Below are 20521 nucleotides of genomic sequence, written 5' to 3' on the forward strand. Positions count from 1 at the left end.
ACTGTCATTGAACAGCAGCCTCTCCACTGTCAAAGATCCAGTCTGAGCATCCTTCTTCGTTGCTGGGAATTTGTCAGCGCTGAAGCCACTTTCATATGTATGTGGGGGACTTTGAGTTGTGAGAACTATCTGCTTCATCCCCTCCCCTGGCAGCTGTCTGTACCAGTACATCTGGAAAAAAGTAATGTCCTTAGTTTGATTGCAGTTCATCGTGGCAGACTGACCCTCGTTCATCCACAGCAGAGGGGTCTGGTTGACATCATTCCCATTAATTCGACCTGCAAACATAAAAATCTTGTCATGTACTCAAATAATCTGTTATTGCTTTTTAATTAAATGAAGCTGGAATAATCAAAGCTTAAGTGAACATTTCTCCTGTCAGTCATCAGCGTCATAATGTACAGTACCTATAATGCAGAGCAGAGCTGCAGAGAGTGTGATCCGACCAGCTGTGATCATTATTGTGTTGTGAGCTAAATGAACTCAGAGAGCAGAGTCACTGTCAGTGTGTGTGATGGGAGGTGTGACGTTACAACAGAGACATGAAGAGTTACAGGTGTGAGTGTTGCTGTGTGATGTGATGTTGTCTGATTGTCCTCGAGGTCCCCCTACAGTAGAGCTGCTACATACACTCACTGATAGATATGCCAACAGTGCTCTGAGGTTTTTGTTCAGCGCTCTCATGTGTCTGTATCACTGTGTTTACTCACAGCACAGAAATACAAGCCTTTATCTCCTGGCTCCAGATCGTTCACTGTGAATGTCCCAGTATTAGCGTCAGGTTTGGTGACTGAGAATTTCTTCTCGCTGAAGTTGGGTACAAAGTCAGGATTGGAGTTTGCCATAGTGGACACTATTTGTTGCATTGTTTCTCCTGGCAGCTGTCTGTACCAGTACATGTAGATGTAGTTACCACCCTTTGTTTGTCTGCAGTTTATTGTTGCATTTTCACCCTTGTATCTCCACAGTATTTCATCCTGGGTCACATCATCACCAGCAGTCAGACCTGTGTGTATAACAGCAAAAGTTATCACGAGTGATTTCCATGTTTTTGCTAACAAAGGTTAAAGGCTGTAATGTTGTGGGGAGATCTCACCTGTAATCCAGAGCAGAAGTATTAGGAGACAATGTTTGATAATGTCCATGTTCTTCAGTTTAAAGACTGCAACAGGTCCAACACAACTGTCAGAGTAGTTAGAGGTCTAAAAAGTTGCAGGTGGGAGTGTCATATGTGTGACGTTCAGTCCTGGTGTACGTATCTGGGATGAATTGTGGTCCTCCGAGTTCCCCCTACAGTATGTAAGATACTTGTAATACTGTTCAGTTCATCTATAAAGATTGTTCTGATAGCCATTGTAAAGTTGCAATTGCTTAATAAATGGTTTATAAACCATTTCATTGTTTAACAGTGAAATAAGTATCAACTACAGTTTCATTTATTATAAGTTTAGGACAGGTTTGATGATTCTAAGGTCTGGTCTAAGATGAGTGTGTAGTTCCCTCTACAGTTCATTAAAAGAACAGCTGTCTGCTTTTCACTGTGACAGCAACAGTTGGGTATTTGTACAGCTGTCTCAGTCACCTGGATCACTGTGTTTACTCACAGCACAGAAATACACTCCACTGTCACTGAACAGCAGCCTCTCCACTGTCAAAGATCCAGTCTGAGCATCCTTCTTCGTTGCTGGGAATTTGTCAGCACTGAAGCCACTTTCATATTGATGAGCACTGTATGCAGTTGTGAAAACTATCTGCTTCATCCCCTCCCCCGGCAGCTGTCTGTACCAGTACATCTGGTCAAAAGCATCGCCCTTAGTTTGACTGCAGTCCATTGTGGCAGGCTGACCCTCGTTCATCCACAGCAGAGGGGTCTGGTTGACTTCACTCCCATCAATAAGACCTGTGAAAGAAAAAGATCTTGTCATGTTACAGAACCACCAGTGAGTCCTCTTCATCATGAAAACTGAATGGACTAAATCAAATCATCAGCGTCATAATGTCCAGTACCTATAATGCAGAGCAGAGCTGCAGAGAGTGTGATCAGACCAGCTGTGATCATTATTGTGTTGTGAGCTAAATGAACTCAGAGAGCAGAGTCACTGTCAGTGTGTGTGATGGGAGGTGTGACGTTACAACAGAGACATGAAGAGTTACAGGTGTGAGTGTTGCTGTGTGATGTGATGTTGTCTGATTGTCCTCGAGGTCCCCCTACTGTAGAGCTGCTACATACACTCACTGATAGATATGCCAACAGTGCTCTGAGGTTTTTGTTCAGCGCTCTCATGTGTCTGTATCACTGTGTTTACTCACAGCACAGAAATACAAGCCTTTATCTCCTGGCTCCAGATCGTTCACTGTGAATGTCCCAGTATTAGCGTCAGGTTTGGTGACTGAGAATTTCTTCTCGCTGAAGTTGGGTACAAAGTCAGGATTGGAGTTTGCCATAGTGGACACTATTTGTTGCATTGTTTCTCCTGGCAGCTGTCTGTACCAGTACATGTAGATGTAGTTACCACCCTTTGTTTGTCTGCAGTTTATTGTTGCATTTTCACCCTTGTATCTCCACAGTATTTCATCCTGGGTCACATCATCACCAGCAGTCAGACCTGTGTGTATAACAGCAAAAGTTATCACGAGTGATTTTCATGTTTTTGCTAACAAAGGTTAAAGGCTGTAATGTTGTGGGGAGATCTCACCTGTAATCCAGAGCAGAAGTATTAGGAGACAATGTTTGATAATGTCCATGTTCTTCAGTTTAAAGACTGCAACAGGTCCAACACAACTGTCAGAGTAGTTAGAGGTCTAAAAAGTTGCAGGTGGGAGTGTCATATGTGTGACGTTCAGACCTGGTGTACATATCTGGGATGATTTGTGGTCCTCGAGGTCCCCCTACAGTATGTAAGATACTTGTAATACTGTTCAGTTCATCTATAAAGATTGTTCTGATAGCCATTGTAAAGTTGCAATTGCTTAATAAATGGCAAAAGATCAGGCTGCACATGCAAAATTTAAAATTTCATCAGTTTTAATATTCAAACATACGTTTGCGGGACGTGTCTTTATTATCACTTTCTGATCATTTATAAACATTAAACAGAGAATGATGAAATTATTGTTGATGGTGGTTGGGTTCAGGTACTAGTCATCGTCTCTGGCAGAGCTGATGGTGGTTTATATGATTTTATTTTCAATATTCAGGCAGTTAAACGTGTTGGAGTCTGTTACAGAATACAGTTCTGTCACTTCAATCACCAAGTAGGGCTCCACACAGTTTTGGAAAAATGGAAAACCCAATTTTAATAAAGTCAGCTTTGACAGAAACAGTAAAATAATTCGAGATGAATTACAGGAAAAAGGAGCGAAATGAGAAACACAAATTAAAAAGGAGAGAATCAAAAACTTTCATTACAAAATACAATGAATTGAAGATTAAATGAACATTTTATTTGAGGTTAAAAAATAATTCATGGACTGGACAAATGAGGGTAAATGTAGTAAAGTGTAGTAAAAGTTATAATATGATGAAAGTAAAACAGAGTAAAGATTTCTAAGGTCTGGTCTAAGATGAGTGTGTAGTTCCCTTTACAGTTCATTAAAAGAACAGCTGTCTGCTTTTCACTGTGACACCAACAGTTGGGTATTTGTACAGCTGTCTCAGTCACCTGGATCACTGTGTTTACTCACAGCACAGAAATACACTCCACTGTCACTGAACAGCAGCCTCTCCACTGTCAAAGATCCAGTCTGAGCATCCTTCTTCGTTGCTGGGAATTTGTCAGCACTGAAGCCACTTTCATATTGATGATCACTGTATGCAGTTGTGAAAACTATCTGCTTCATCCCCTCCCCTGGCAGCTGTCTGTACCAGTACATCTGGTCAAAAGCATCGCCCTTAGTGTGACTGCAGTCCATCGTGGCAGGCTGACCCTCGTTCATCCACAGCAGAGGGGTCTGGTTGACTTCATTCCCATCGATAAGACCTGTGAAAGAAAAAGATCTTGTCATGTTACAGAACCACCAGTGACTCCTCTTCATCATGAAAACTGAATGGACTAAATCAAATCATCAGCGTCATAATGTCCAGTACCTATAATGCAGAGCAGAGCTGCAGAGAGTGTGATCAGACCAGCTGTGATCATTATTGTGTTGTGAGCTAAATGAACTCAGAGAGCAGAGTCACTGTCAGTGTGTGTGATGGGAGGTGTGACGTTACAACAGAGACATGAAGAGTTACAGGTGTGAGTGTTGCTGTGTGATGTGATGTTGTCTGATTGTCCTCGAGGTCCCCCTACAGTAGAGCTGCTACATACACTCACTGATAGATATGCCAACAGCGCTCTGAGGTTTTTGTTCAGCGCTCTCATGTGTCTGTATCACTGTGTTTACTCACAGCACAGAAATACAAGCCTTTATCTCCTGGCTCCAGATCGTTCACTGTGAATGTCCCAGTATTAGCGTCAGGTTTGGTGACTGAGAATTTCTTCTCGCTGAAGTTGGGTACAAAGTCAGGATTGGAGTTTGCCATAGTGGACACTATTTGTTGCATTGTTTCTCCTGGAAGCTGTCTGTACCAGTACATGTAGATGTAGTTACCACCCTTTGTTTGTCTGCAGTTTATTGTTGCATTTTCACCCTTGTATCTCCACAGTATTTCATCCTGGGTCACATCATCACCAGCAGTCAGACCTGTGTGTATAACAGCAAAAGTTATCACGAGTGATTTTCATGTTTTTGCTCACAAAGGTTAAAGGCTGTAATGTTGTGGGGAGATCTCACCTGTAATCCAGAGCAGAAGTATTAGGAGACAATGTTTGATAATGTCCATGTTCTTCAGTTTAAAGACTGCAACAGGTCCAACACAACTGTCAGAGTAGTTAGAGGTCTAAAAAGTTGCAGGTGGGAGTGTCATATGTGTGACGTTCAGTCCTGGTGTACGTATCTGGGATGAATTGTGGTCCTCCGAGTTCCCCCTACAGTATGTAAGATACTTGTAATACTGTTCAGTTCATCTATAAAGATTGTTCTGATAGCCATTGTAAAGTTGCAATTGCTTAATAAATGGTTTATAAACCATTTCATTGTTTAACAGTGAAATAAGTATCAACTACAGTTTCATTTATTATAAGTTTAGGACAGGTTTGATGATTCTAAGGTCTGGTCTAAGATGAGTGTGTAGTTCCCTCTACAGTTCATTAAAAGAACAGCTGTCTGCTTTTCACTGTGACAGCAACAGTTGGGTATTTGTACAGCTGTCTCAGTCACCTGGATCACTGTGTTTACTCACAGCACAGAAATACACTCCACTGTCACTGAACAGCAGCCTCTCCACTGTCAAAGATCCAGTCTGAGCATCCTTCTTCGTTGCTGGGAATTTGTCAGCACTGAAGCCACTTTCATATTGATGAGCACTGTATGCAGTTGTGAAAACTATCTGCTTCATCCCCTCCCCCGGCAGCTGTCTGTACCAGTACATCTGGTCAAAAGCATCGCCCTTAGTTTGACTGCAGTCCATTGTGGCAGGCTGACCCTCGTTCATCCACAGCAGAGGGGTCTGGTTGACTTCACTCCCATCAATAAGACCTGTGAAAGAAAAAGATCTTGTCATGTTACAGAACCACCAGTGAGTCCTCTTCATCATGAAAACTGAATGGACTAAATCAAATCATCAGCGTCATAATGTCCAGTACCTATAATGCAGAGCAGAGCTGCAGAGAGTGTGATCAGACCAGCTGTGATCATTATTGTGTTGTGAGCTAAATGAACTCAGAGAGCAGAGTCACTGTCAGTGTGTGTGATGGGAGGTGTGACGTTACAACAGAGACATGAAGAGTTACAGGTGTGAGTGTTGCTGTGTGATGTGATGTTGTCTGATTGTCCTCGAGGTCCCCCTACTGTAGAGCTGCTACATACACTCACTGATAGATATGCCAACAGTGCTCTGAGGTTTTTGTTCAGCGCTCTCATGTGTCTGTATCACTGTGTTTACTCACAGCACAGAAATACAAGCCTTTATCTCCTGGCTCCAGATCGTTCACTGTGAATGTCCCAGTATTAGCGTCAGGTTTGGTGACTGAGAATTTCTTCTCGCTGAAGTTGGGTACAAAGTCAGGATTGGAGTTTGCCATAGTGGACACTATTTGTTGCATTGTTTCTCCTGGCAGCTGTCTGTACCAGTACATGTAGATGTAGTTACCACCCTTTGTTTGTCTGCAGTTTATTGTTGCATTTTCACCCTTGTATCTCCACAGTATTTCATCCTGGGTCACATCATCACCAGCAGTCAGACCTGTGTGTATAACAGCAAAAGTTATCACGAGTGATTTTCATGTTTTTGCTAACAAAGGTTAAAGGCTGTAATGTTGTGGGGAGATCTCACCTGTAATCCAGAGCAGAAGTATTAGGAGACAATGTTTGATAATGTCCATGTTCTTCAGTTTAAAGACTGCAACAGGTCCAACACAACTGTCAGAGTAGTTAGAGGTCTAAAAAGTTGCAGGTGGGAGTGTCATATGTGTGACGTTCAGACCTGGTGTACATATCTGGGATGATTTGTGGTCCTCGAGGTCCCCCTACAGTATGTAAGATACTTGTAATACTGTTCAGTTCATCTATAAAGATTGTTCTGATAGCCATTGTAAAGTTGCAATTGCTTAATAAATGGCAAAAGATCAGGCTGCACATGCAAAATTTAAAATTTCATCAGTTTTAATATTCAAACATACGTTTGCGGGACGTGTCTTTATTATCACTTTCTGATCATTTATAAACATTAAACAGAGAATGATGAAATTATTGTTGATGGTGGTTGGGTTCAGGTACTAGTCATCGTCTCTGGCAGAGCTGATGGTGGTTTATATGATTTTATTTTCAATATTCAGGCAGTTAAACGTGTTGGAGTCTGTTACAGAATACAGTTCTGTCACTTCAATCACCAAGTAGGGCTCCACACAGTTTTGGAAAAATGGAAAACCCAATTTTAATAAAGTCAGCTTTGACAGAAACAGTAAAATAATTCGAGATGAATTACAGGAAAAAGGAGCGAAATGAGAAACACAAATTAAAAAGGAGAGAATCAAAAACTTTCATTACAAAATACAATGAATTGAAGATTAAATGAACATTTTATTTGAGGTTAAAAAATAATTCATGGACTGGACAAATGAGGGTAAATGTAGTAAAGTGTAGTAAAAGTTATAATATGATGAAAGTAAAACAGAGTAAAGATTTCTAAGGTCTGGTCTAAGATGAGTGTGTAGTTCCCTTTACAGTTCATTAAAAGAACAGCTGTCTGCTTTTCACTGTGACACCAACAGTTGGGTATTTGTACAGCTGTCTCAGTCACCTGGATCACTGTGTTTACTCACAGCACAGAAATACACTCCACTGTCACTGAACAGCAGCCTCTCCACTGTCAAAGATCCAGTCTGAGCATCCTTCTTCGTTGCTGGGAATTTGTCAGCACTGAAGCCACTTTCATATTGATGATCACTGTATGCAGTTGTGAAAACTATCTGCTTCATCCCCTCCCCTGGCAGCTGTCTGTACCAGTACATCTGGTCAAAAGCATCGCCCTTAGTGTGACTGCAGTCCATCGTGGCAGGCTGACCCTCGTTCATCCACAGCAGAGGGGTCTGGTTGACTTCATTCCCATCGATAAGACCTGTGAAAGAAAAAGATCTTGTCATGTTACAGAACCACCAGTGACTCCTCTTCATCATGAAAACTGAATGGACTAAATCAAATCATCAGCGTCATAATGTCCAGTACCTATAATGCAGAGCAGAGCTGCAGAGAGTGTGATCAGACCAGCTGTGATCATTATTGTGTTGTGAGCTAAATGAACTCAGAGAGCAGAGTCACTGTCAGTGTGTGTGATGGGAGGTGTGACGTTACAACAGAGACATGAAGAGTTACAGGTGTGAGTGTTGCTGTGTGATGTGATGTTGTCTGATTGTCCTCGAGGTCCCCCTACAGTAGAGCTGCTACATACACTCACTGATAGATATGCCAACAGCGCTCTGAGGTTTTTGTTCAGCGCTCTCATGTGTCTGTATCACTGTGTTTACTCACAGCACAGAAATACAAGCCTTTATCTCCTGGCTCCAGATCGTTCACTGTGAATGTCCCAGTATTAGCGTCAGGTTTGGTGACTGAGAATTTCTTCTCGCTGAAGTTGGGTACAAAGTCAGGATTGGAGTTTGCCATAGTGGACACTATTTGTTGCATTGTTTCTCCTGGAAGCTGTCTGTACCAGTACATGTAGATGTAGTTACCACCCTTTGTTTGTCTGCAGTTTATTGTTGCATTTTCACCCTTGTATCTCCACAGTATTTCATCCTGGGTCACATCATCACCAGCAGTCAGACCTGTGTGTATAACAGCAAAAGTTATCACGAGTGATTTTCATGTTTTTGCTCACAAAGGTTAAAGGCTGTAATGTTGTGGGGAGATCTCACCTGTAATCCAGAGCAGAAGTATTAGGAGACAATGTTTGATAATGTCCATGTTCTTCAGTTTAAAGACTGCAACAGGTCCAACACAACTGTCAGAGTAGTTAGAGGTCTAAAAAGTTGCAGGTGGGAGTGTCATATGTGTGACGTTCAGACCTGGTGTACATATCTGGGATGATTTGTGGTCCTCGAGGTCCCCCTACAGTATGTAAGATACTTGTAATACTGTTCAGTTCATCTATAAAGATTGTTCTGATAGCCATTATAAGGTTGCAGTTGCTTAATAAATGGTTTATAAACCATCTCATTGTTTAACAGTTAAATAAGTATCAACTAAAGTTTAATTTATTTTAAGTTTAGGACAGGTTTGATGATGTGTAATGTGCTGAGTTTAACACAACTTTCAAAATGACAGAAGATCAGGCTGCACATGCAAAATTTAAAATCTTAAAATGTCATCAGTTTTAATATTGAAACACACAATTGCAGGATGTGTCTTTATTATCATTCGTTGATCATTTATAAACATTAAACAGAGAATGATGAAATTATTGTTGATGGTGGTTGGGTTCAGGTACTAGTCATCGTCTTTGGCAGAGCTGATGGTGGTTTATATGTTTTTATTTTGTAAAGTTACTCATGCACAGGGAGAAATGTACTTTTAATTGAAACTAAAAGATAAATTTAATGGATTATATATTCTTCATCTTTGTCTGAAGATGAGTGTGTAGCTCCCTCTACAGTTCATTAAAAGAACAGCTGTCTGCTTTTCACTGTGACACCAACAGTTGGGTATTTGTACAGCTGTCTCAGTCACCTGGATCACTGTGTTTACTCACAGCACAGAAATACACTCCACTGTCACTGAACAGCAGCCTCTCCACTGTCAAAGATCCAGTCTGAGCATCCTTCTTCGTTGCTGGGAATTTGTCAGCGCTGAAGCCACTTTCATATGTATGTGGGGGACTTGTTGTTGTGAGAACTATTTGTTTCATCCCCTCCCCTGGCAGCTGTCTGTACCAGTACATCTGGAAAAAAGTAATGTCCTTAGTTTGATTGCAGTCCATCTTGGCAGACTGACCCTCGTTCATCCACAGCAGAGGGGTCTGGTTGACATCATTCCCATTAATTCGACCTGCAAACATAAAAATCTTGTCATGTACTCAAATAATCTGTTATTGCTTTTTAATTAAATGAAATTGGAATAATCAAAGCTTAAGTGAAAATTTCTCCTGTCAGTCCTCAGCATCATAATGTACAGTACCTATAATGCAGAGCAGAGCTGCAGAGAGTGTGATCAGACCAGCTGTGATCATTATTGTGTTGTGAGCTAAATGAACTCAGAGAGCAGAGTCACTGTCAGTGTGTGTGATGGGAGGTGTGACGTTACAACAGAGACATGAAGAGTTACAGGTGTGAGTGTTGCTGTGTGATGTGATGTTGTCTGATTGTCCTCAAGGTCCCCCTACAGTAGAGCTGCTACATACACTCACTGATAGATATGCCAACAGTGCTCTGAGGTTTTTGTTCAGCGCTCTCATGTGTCTGTATCACTGTGTTTACTCACAGCACAGAAATACAAGCCTTTATCTCCTGGCTCCAGATTCTTCACTGTGAAGCTCCCGGTGTAAGAGTCAGGTTTGGTGGCTGAGAATTTCTCCTCGCTGAAATTTCCAAAGTCATTTTTGCTGGTTGTTGTAAACACTATTAGTTTCATTGTTTCTCCTGGAAGCTGTCTGTACCAGTACATCTGGGAATAGTCGACAGTCTTGTTGTGTTTGCAGTTCATTGTTGCACTGTCACCCTTGTCTTTCCACAGTATGTCCTTCTGGTGGACATCACTCCCATCAGTCAGACCTGTGTCAAAAACAGTTAGAGGTGAACATTTTAATTTGCATCCAGCAGGACATTTATTGTTTTTATACTTTTAGCTTATTATCCCTCTAATAGACGTTCTGGTCAGTACTGCACAGCACAGCTGATAATTCTGTACTTCACCTTTTATCAAGAGCACAAATAGTAACAAGCTGAAGAGACCACGTTTGGTGAAGTCCATGTTGAGAAAGTCAGAGTCAAACACATAACAGTCAGTGTAGTAACAGAGACAGAGTTGCAGTTGCAGGTGGGAGTGTCAGACAGTATATTTTGTGGGATGTGATCACAGTAACTGGGTACATTCATGGTCCTCGAGGTCCTCCTGCAGTACATGAGATCATTAGTTTTGGAAACAGTGGTGCAAACAGTGACCTGGGGTTTATGTTCAGCTTTCACATGTGTCTTTATTAGATCTTGGACAACCGAACCTGTTGGGTTTGAAATGATGCCCGGTTTCAATATAAATTAATATAGTGTAAAAATACGTAGAGCCTGACATACATTGACTGACGTTTACTGTTTCAGTGCTCTGACATCATAGACAATAAAGTTTATTGTTAAACTGTAAAATATTCTGCCTCCATGACATATTTTTGTGAAATTATAACCACATTTGAGGGGTCACAAAAAATGTGTGTATATCGGCACACTCCCATACATCATTTATTTATTTTTTACATGCTGCATCAGTGGAACCTCAAAGTGATTTCTGTTTTCATTTACATTTTTTGTGTAAGTTGTTTTCCTTGTTTCATTTGTTGAAGTGTGTCTCCCCCTGCTGGTTTGAGAAGTATTGTTGGTACATTCAGTGAGTAAAGACTTTGAGAAGTTGAACCATGAGAAGTTGTTATTTCACATTAAGGCTTATGGTGACTTCAGATGAGTGCGGCAGTTTGTGGGCTGTCAGATCATTCTGAAATGTAAAATGGATCGCTGGATTTGCCTTTCGAGCTAGCTCTTCAATGCTTTTATATGCACAGAAAATAATTATTTCTCTGTATTGACTAAACAACATGATTGTTGCACAGGTGTGACTGGCCTCTCTAAAATATGCAGTTTTATCACCAGCACAAGGGAAGCTGGGCCTCCAGATGCATGTAAGAATTAGAAATAATTCTTGTGCTCTTAAAAAAGTCTTAAATTTGCCTGATCGTGATTCAGGTGTACTTGAAATGAAGGTTCACAGGTTTGTACCTTGATGGTACAGCAGCTCTCATTGTCGGCTGTGTTGCAGGTTTATCCAGCTGATGACACCCTGACGATCGGCCAGCTGAAGTCTTCAGGCTCTGGTGTTTCCACGTGGTTCTGATCGACAGTCTAGTTTAGGTCCAAATACAAAATCACCCACGTGGAAAATGTCAAATTTATTAAAAAGCATAGCTGTATTCAGATTGCTCACTCAGTTAACATCTTTAAACATGTTTATGAAAAAGTAACTATCATTTCAGCCTCGCATTCACTATCACCGTTTTATTAGGAGACAGTCTTTAAGCTTACTGGTGATTTAGCTTTTTCTCAGAATTGAACAGTAATGCAGGCTCAGGGTTTGAAGGAGGTGATATAATAATCTAGCTCACAGATGTCAGACACGCCATGTTTCTGTTGCGGTCTCACAGACACTGTTTCCTGTTTATGTGACTTCATTAAGGACAAACATGTTTTTCAAACAAATGGCAGACAAAAGTAGAAGTGTTATTTCAGTGCGAGTCCACCTGTGGGCTTTACTGATAAGATCAAATGTGAATGGAGAGCAGCTGAGACAGAAGCATTTAGTTAACGACCGTGATCTGCTTCAAATAGTCATATTTTTTGTCTTATTGTTTATAGTGACTCACATCATGATGATTTATAGAAATTACTTTAAAACAGGCTCATTTTTTTTATTATTTTGTTAATTATTCATTACTGGTCATAGACATCTCACATCTTCCATCTGCGACATAAAGAAATAATGCAAATTTCTGCACCAGATCACAGTAAACAGCTGTTGTGTATGTTTATGACTCTATATAATATGTTACACACTTATGTCTATTGTTTAGCTTCAGTTGACACAGAAACTGAAGTGTTAGCAGCTGTTTGCTCAGAGATGTGCAGTGCGGGGTTGTTGGGTGCAGAGATGCAGGTGTGAGCCGGAGGTTGCGGTGAAGAGGAAGGTCGCACCTTCGTCATTTCTCAGCACAGAGAGCGATCTGCAGGCTGCTGTGTGACCACATCCTCTCCTCTGCTGCCGCTCTCTGCTCCCCTGCAGGGTTTCAAACCCTCGCCAACAACAGCTTTGACCTTCTTCTTTGCACAGATGAGACGGTTGACTTCCTGTTGTTGTTGTGTGATAGACTCACTCTCACACACATTTATTTTCCTTCTGACACTGTTTGAACTAAAGTTATAACTTTAATCATAAACAGAATGTAAACAGAATCATAAGCTTCTGCCATTTATGCAACGTGGAAAAAACGCATACAGCTCCGATAAATCCACTTTCACGAGTTCAAATGATTTTTAAACCCATTTTATTATCATTTTGATTTAATTTATCAAGCGAATGCTTTCAGAGAAACTTGAGGCGCCTCTCAGTTTGCTTATCGGAAAATGTTATGACTAAACAAACAGCTTCTGACGGTGTTTCACCATCATGTTGGTGAGAAATAACTGGTTTCTCAGAAAAGAAGCTGGTGGGTGAACAGCTAAAAATACCTCACTATCTCTGGAAAAAGTGATGTTCAGTGTCGAAATGACATGTGACAGCATGGTGGGATGGGGGGTGGTGTCCAAACTGCACATCTGCACAACTCCGAGCAGCTAAAAGATATCGTAACATACCAGCTTGAACTTTAAACTTTTCTGGTTCATATCCACATTGTGTGTCATTCCTAGGACAGGTTATCATAATCTGTAAGCAGATACTCAGAGCAAAAGAGAGGGAATGAAATAGCATGAGTGACGAGATCCTCTGATATACTTTTATTGAGAAAGAAATTAAGCATCAAATAGTTCAAAAAATGCAAACAGAATTGGTGAAAGAAATTCATGCTAAATCTTCTTATATGCTTTTCATTTTGTAATAAGAATATGTACAGACCGAATCACAATGTTTGTTTACGGCAGAAAACCCCTACACCACATATTAACTTACATACAGTTCAATTGTCTTTTTCCATGTGTAAGTCATCTAAAATGTATGTTTGATGCTTTCATATCACATAAAAAACACTTTCACCAACTTTAGGTTGGAGAGCTAATGTACTTGTTAAAGAAAAGTAAGGAAGCATGAGTTTACTCAAAACAAGCACTTAGTCTGAGAGGTTCTTGTTGTGTAGATATCAAAGATGCTCGCAAAGCATTATAGTACGTGCAATAAACACATGTTACAATCATGGCTTGGAATGACAACAGAAATATACAAGTTTGCTGATTTCACATATCTGCGTAATGCAAACGAACCGCCGATTTTCTACCCGGAAGTGGCTGTTGTTGTTGTTGTTGTTGGCGCGACCCATCTCCTGAAGATCATGTGTTCAGTTCTCAGCTCTCAGTCGTCCTGCTTTCCAGTTGAACCCTGCAACAGACAGAAAGGACACAATGTTGTAATGTCATGGAGAGTTAACACAAAGGAATCTGTGCATGTTGGATAACAAGTACAGGGTTAGAGAAGGACAAACCTGAAGCTTCCACACTAAAAACGCCACGAAGGCTCCGTAGATGCAGCTCTTGACGATCAAAACGCTGTAGGAGAGTTCGGCAGCCCGACTAATCCACAAATATTGATCTGCAGAAAGTTAAAACATTACGATGAGTGACAAGATTTGATATAGTTAACGCACTTAAGACTTAGCTGTTGCCACATTTGGAAATTCAGATTCACATGTGAAATGAAGCCATGTAGTAATTTAGGTAATTCACATGTGAAAAAGAACATTTCTTGGATGTTTTCTTCTGTGTGTGATAATAATATATTTACCTGTGGTCAGCACGACCTTCCATTTACCTAATAGAAGAATAATCAGATTAGATCAGGACAGATGTTTTCCACAGCAGAAAGATTCAGATCATTTCTGAGTTTGAAAAGAATGTCGATTATTTACCCTTAATTGTTTTATTTTGATAGATGTAACCTGTTCCATCGTAGAAACGGACAGCGCAGTGGAATTTTTTGCCTTCTGTGTACCACACCTCTTCTGTGACCCTCAACCTGCTGGTGATCTTGTAATAGCTGCCATTCCGCAGGGCTGCGTTGTCGGTCGCCACACCTTTAGTGACAACGACATCGTCGATCTCCCAGGACACACTGACATGGTCTGGGTAGAATCCACTGGCCACACAAACTAAGGTCTTATTCCCCTTTTGATTTTTGCAAGGCTTGAGCACTTTCACTGTTGGTGCAGTGACATTAAGACCTGGTTCTGCAAAGACAAAAGACAGAAATCACAAAATTAAAGCTGCGTTGTCAAAATCTACCACATCCGCAGTGAAACATGAACAGTTTTACCTGCTATAGCGACAAAAACAACATCACAGGTTTCACTCTTTATTCTTTTCTTATCGATAAATGTTTGATTTTATGTTATTGCGGTGATCTTCCTTCTTTAAAATAAGCAGGATAATTTCCAGAGCACAACACTGACTCACATGGAAGCAATCCATCATTTATCTCACCGACAGATTGTTTTACTTTTTAAGTTTTCAGTTTTTGTCGCTTCTCTTCTTGACTAATGCAAGTAGAGAAATACTGTTTTGCAGATTAGATGATGTTGACTGTTTTGAATAGTTTTACTGCTGAAGACAAATGTCATCAAACACCTTTTTAAAATAGATAACTATAATAGTAATCGATTAAGTTTGACTTTTCTGCTGTTGAACTGAATCTATACATTTTATTTTCTTGGCACGTTTGACAACAAACACATGCATAACATAATCGCTAATAATTATGAAAACACATTATCTAACTTAGCAGATTTGGGTTAAATGAAGGTCAGAAACAAACATTAATGCATGTGATTTTTGTAGTTTTCTTACCCAATACAGTCAGTTTGGTTCCACTGCCAAAGTGAGCATGTTGGTAGCTGCTCACACTGATACAAGACTATAGAAAAACTACTCAACCTCTCAGCAGAGACAGCTATAAACCGACTATTTTTTCAAATCAACTACAAACATTTAGCTGTGCACACATACATTTCCATTTGAGGAAAAGCTCTAACCAAACTGAATCTCTTCTCGACACTATTAAAATGCTGATTTAACGTCCATTCAAGAGCATAAATCAAACAAAAAACTCTTATAATTCCATATATTTTGCACTGCTACCTTTTGACATATTATGTTTGTATATATCCAATAATCTTTACCGTCTTACCTATAACAGTGAGTTTAGTTCCAGGTCCAAAGTAAGCTTCTGACTGGTAACTCACAGTATTTCACAGACATGATCACAACTCGATGTGAGAGTAGTAATCTGGGCGTAGGGCCAATTTTTTTTTTTTATTGCTGCAGCACTTTAACTGAAGAACAGACTATGAGAAGGCTTGATTTTACTGACACAAACTAACTTCTCCAAGAACGTCTTTCACACTTCAAGTTTAGTACAGTTTGTTCACTATCAAATAAAGTGTTTAATAAACATAATCTTAAAATTGCCCATAATCTTAACATACAAACAACCTGTGACTGAAGCTCTGAGATGTTTTTGCGGCAGGTTTTCTTACCTAAAACTGTGAGTTTAGTTCCAGCTCCAAAATGTGCCTCAGTGTAGGAGCACAGAGACTTTCAACCGTGAAAAAACCTCTTCCTACAGCCTCTCTTTGTCTCTGACACTTTGAGATTATTCCAACTTTGTCACTTTTTGACTGTAAAAACTTTAATCTCCCTTTGTTTCGCAAAAGAGTCAAATCTTCCTTCACTAGCCTTCACATCTTAAACATTCACATGCTTTTGTGGCTATTTTATGATTATTTAGCCAAGTAACAGCTTTAATTGTGCTTTAATGATTGGTTGTTAGAAGTCAGTGGAGCCTTGGCGTGAAATTAAGAGTCAGAAACATCATTCAAAATCACAACTGAGAAATATTTAATGAACCTTACAATGATTTCTTACTTAAAACAGTTTTGTTCCTCCACCGAAATGAGCCTCAAAACCACCATAGACAGTGCACTTTATCAGTGCTGAAAACAGCCTCAGATGCTACTTTTACTTTGCTTCGTTTGCCCTAGACATACTTTAACATTTTTTACTTATTATGTTTTAAAGGGTAAATTAATCAGAACTATGTTTAATGTTTTACTCACCAAGAACAGTCAGTTTTGTTCCCTGGCCGAAGTAGGCTTCGTAATTGACACAGCGCTTCAGCTTAACATCAAAAAGCATCGAACCTAACCTAACCTCAGCTATGGAGACCCAAATACATTATGATTTTTAAGGCACTACTTATGTTACAAAGGTTGTTACATACATCCACATTTATTTTCATTACTGACTTACCCAAAACAGTGAGTTTTGTTCCTTTGCCAAAGTATGCTTCCTGCATTGCCACAGTGTAGAAATACTCTGCATGAATCTCTTGTGTCTTTCTCTACCACAGTTTTCTTTAGAAAGTGAATACTGAAGCTCTAAAGCACTGTCATAGCTATTAAAATACAGTAATGAAGTGAAATGTTTACCTAAAACTGTGAGTTTGGTTCCTTGGCCAAAGTAAGCAGGCTGAGTGAATGTCACAGTGTTTTCACTCCAGCTCAATATTTCAGCTGTTTTTATTCCTTCACTTTTATACAATACGTTTGACTATTTATGTTGCAGTGAACTGAAATTGCAAAAGGCTTTAACTTACCAAAAACAGTTAAATATACTATTAAAATACAGTAGTGATGTGAAATATTTACCTAAAACAGTGAGTTTGGTTCCTTGGCCGAAGTAAGCAGGATCAGTGAATGTCACAGTGTTTTCACTTCAGCTCAATACTTTAGTTTTTATATACAAACAGCTTTTAGTTCACTTTCATACTAACAGTTTGACTATTTAAGTTTTGTTTCAGTGAACTGAAGTTGCAAAAGCTTCAACTTACCCAGAACAGTGAGTTTTGTTCCCTTTCCAAAGTAAGCTTCAGTTCCAGTGTCACACTGAATGTCTCCTCCAACAAAAAGTCACACAACTTTCCATAATCAGCATGTTGAGACAGTCTAATAATCCAGAGGATGAAGAAGCTTCAAACATGCAGGAGGAGCTTCATTATGTCCAAAGTTGTTCTGTTTGTTGTGAAGATTAATAAAAGAGCCCTTCAAATGCTCCACATGGGACCTGAAAGTCATTTTATTAACTTTTTTCTATCCAGTTACCTTTATATTAATTGACTTTTCACTATCAAAGTGTTCCTGCATCTCATAAACCCTCATATTACTGTTTTTTCTGCTCCTAGGCAGCATGTAGCCGTCTAAACAATGGGTGTTAATGGGAGGAGGTTTTTGTACGACGGCTCTATGGGAATGTATCACCGTGGCCCCCTGTCCCCACGGTGAAAAACCGTCACACAAAAACCTGAGGTTGCTTTCGTTCTCCCCCCTCTCCTTCCCCCACCCAGCTCCTCCGTATCTCAGCCTCCATCTCTGTGTGTCTGTGGGAGCAGCTGTGCAGGTCGGGCTGGGTGACGGCTGAACGAGCTCCAACCTGACTGCTGCTATTTCTGTGACGGCTAAGAAAAGAAGCAAGAAAAGAGGGGAGGTAAAGATAAACTGGTCTTTGTTTGGGTTTGTTTGTCACTCCTCAGAGGAAGTGACATCACTGCTGGTCACACCTCTTTATCCTCCCAGTTCTCAGAGAAGAGAGGAGACAAACATTCATTAACGACTTTCCAATGTCGTGATAAACCCAAAGTCCCTCTCAATTCTATGAAGCATTTTAACGTCTTTAAGCTCATTATTTTTGTTTTACAGCACTTTCGTTACCTTTGTATCCTCTTAGCTCCTTATCTGTGTCTCTTAGCAGCACTAAACAGCAGGCAGACAATGTTTGCATCTAGTTGGTAAACACAATGGAGCTAAAGAACCAGATTTATCCCATAGCAGCTGGTGAAGAGCAAAACAGAGCTAAAAGAAATCAAATATCAGACAGAGGCTGAGACGCAACTCCAAATTAATACTGATGTTGCTCTGCAGCTACTGAATGTGTGCGTAACTCTTCTGTTGCCCCCCAAGTGGCCAAAAAATCTGTCCAGTCTATAAAATCATACATGTAAGAGGCATAACATGTTTTTAAGTTATGTAATTATATAACTAACGATTGCATAATTAATGAGATGAAGGAAAATGTCATCTATCATAATGCATCATTAGTTAAAAATGTGTTGCACACATCATGAAGTCATAATGGCTAATGTTACGATATCGTTCCCTTACCTACGAACGTATTGCATCACCAGATTTTAGTACAACTTTGATCTAGTTTTTATTATATTTATTATATTTTAAAGATATTCAGAACATGACCAGATGCTGTGACATGCTTGAACAAAATATCCTCTAACTTACTAAACATTTCAGTTTTCACTATAGGAACCTTTCAGAGCACTCAAGGACACCTTACACTGTAAACTTTAACAACTTAAAATAATTAGTCTTCTTTACTTTTTCTACATTTTCTGATCTCCATTATAGACTCGTTTCATGCTTTGAACCTGTGTTGCTCGTAGTTGCTACTCTTGGCACCGACAATAACACCACTTGGAAGAGCAAGAGGGGAAAGTTGTGTTTCCACTTTTAACTACTACACTTACGTGTAATCTCAGATGAACCCTGCAGAGGTCAGTGTATACTAACCTCTTAAGTGTGATTGTTCCTTGATATTGACAGGTTGCAAACAGAATTAAAAAATAATAGACACTGCAGACTTGAGTGACACAGATGAGACACTGTACAGGGCAATAATGTTCTGTAAACCTTACAGTGTTACCACCTGCTTACTTATCTGAACCGATCAGCGTTGTGGTGTCGCAGGAACATCACTGAACTGAGGCAGTTCTGTTTTTTCTCTTTTAGTTGGTGTCCCAGCTTTTATTTTCATCTCGCATTAATGTAAGTTGCCCTTCATAACCTTCCTCATTCATCCCTCCTCCTACTCGTCTTCTCCTTCTGGTTTCTTCTTGAGGTTCTTGTTTAGCTGCTGAGGCTTTCTGAACCACTGTGCTCGACTAGACGCGCAGTAATACACAGCTGAGTCTGCAGCCTGAACGGGGTGAATACGCAGAGAGGAAGTCTGCACTGCAGGCCGGGACATGGTGTACTTGGACTTGCTGAAGGGAGCTTCAATGGCCTGCGCATTTTTACCAAGAGAATATGACACTAGCTGTATTTCCCCACTGCTGCTTCGTCTGTACCAGTACATGTAGAAATGCTGATCGTCATCTTGTTCACACTGCAGTGTTACAGCCGGGTCGCCCTCACGGCTGATTACAAACGGAGGCTGGTGAAGTTTCACACAGAAGGAGAAATCTGGAAAACAAGAAAAAAAAGGGAACAAACAATAACGTGAGCAAGAAAGTCTGTTGGTTAAAATCCTCTTAGCTGATTTAGAAATGCTCTTACTGGAGAAGATCAGAACTGCAGCCAAGAAGACGATCATTGCCACAGTGATTACAGAGTTATCCAGACTTTATAAAAATCAGACCTGACTGCACTGCTACAATCAAAGCTGTGTTTCTCTAACCAGGAGCTCTTTCATACGTTCATATAGTTTCACGGGTTCGTACAAGTTTCTCTGTACAGCCTCCATCTCCTAGTGGACGCTGAGCCGCAACTGCAAGTTCTGAGTTCCTTGGTAAAGAGAAAAGCAATCACCGGATGTTTGATATCAAATGTTGCTTTCGTAACCGATTTGACGTGAAACAATCTGATTGCTGAAACACACGGACAAAAACCTCTGATTGATGCATTTTGCTTTGACCTCAAATCCAAAAAAAGTTTGGACACTGCGAAAATAGTAGCGTAGAAGGAGTGGAGGAGAGTGTGTCTTACTCTACTCTCAGGGCTGAATAAATGATATCATTTCTTTATTGTTCAACTGCACTTCAGTATAAACACCAAATAAGCCACAGCTCCTTCCTGCCTGTGTACCATCTGTGACAGTCACACTTGTTATTTGTATGACTGTCTGCTCTGTGTGCATCACTGTGACTGGCAGCACAGTAGTAGGTGCTGCTGTCATTGAGA

General features: G+C 40.2%; 1 protein-coding gene and 4 gene segments (V, D, J or C); all 5 read right to left on the reverse strand.

Annotated features, from left to right (window-relative positions):
* Positions 1-1574: 1574 nt before the first annotated feature.
* LOC141010230 (T cell receptor beta variable 24-1-like) lies at positions 1575-2445 on the reverse strand. The segment is given in 2 exon segments: positions 1575-1900; positions 2307-2445. Coding segments are annotated over 2 exon segments (465 nt in total).
* Positions 2446-3654: 1209 nt separating this feature from the next.
* LOC141010231 (T cell receptor beta variable 24-1-like) lies at positions 3655-4525 on the reverse strand. The segment is given in 2 exon segments: positions 3655-3980; positions 4387-4525. Coding segments are annotated over 2 exon segments (465 nt in total).
* A 729-nt stretch (positions 4526-5254) lies between these two features.
* LOC141010232 (T cell receptor beta variable 24-1-like) lies at positions 5255-6125 on the reverse strand. The segment is given in 2 exon segments: positions 5255-5580; positions 5987-6125. Coding segments are annotated over 2 exon segments (465 nt in total).
* A 1209-nt stretch (positions 6126-7334) lies between these two features.
* On the reverse strand, positions 7335-8205 carry LOC141010233 (T cell receptor beta variable 24-1-like). The segment is given in 2 exon segments: positions 7335-7660; positions 8067-8205. Coding segments are annotated over 2 exon segments (465 nt in total).
* Positions 8206-13274: 5069 nt separating this feature from the next.
* LOC141010098 (M1-specific T cell receptor beta chain-like) overlaps positions 13275-20521 on the reverse strand; it is a 30658-nt gene continuing 23411 nt past the window's right edge. Inside the window, exons 4-8 of one of the 2 annotated variants that reach the window (XM_073482912.1) lie at positions 16985-17024; positions 14411-14728; positions 14287-14313; positions 13988-14094; positions 13275-13884 (exon numbers count right to left, since the gene is read on the reverse strand). In XM_073482912.1, the coding sequence (XP_073339013.1) occupies positions 13858-13884; positions 13988-14094; positions 14287-14313; positions 14411-14728; positions 16985-17024 (519 nt within the window). In that variant the 3' untranslated portion in view covers positions 13275-13857. Of the gene's footprint in view, positions 13885-13987; positions 14095-14286; positions 14314-14410; positions 14729-16984; positions 17025-17385; positions 17986-20521 lie in introns of those variants that run through there. The other variant, XR_012180175.1, reaches the window with a different exon arrangement.

The sequence above is a fragment of the Pagrus major genome, chromosome 16, assembly GCF_040436345.1.
Source record: "Pagrus major chromosome 16, Pma_NU_1.0".
In the NCBI taxonomy this organism is placed as follows: domain Eukaryota; kingdom Metazoa; phylum Chordata; class Actinopteri; order Spariformes; family Sparidae; genus Pagrus; species Pagrus major.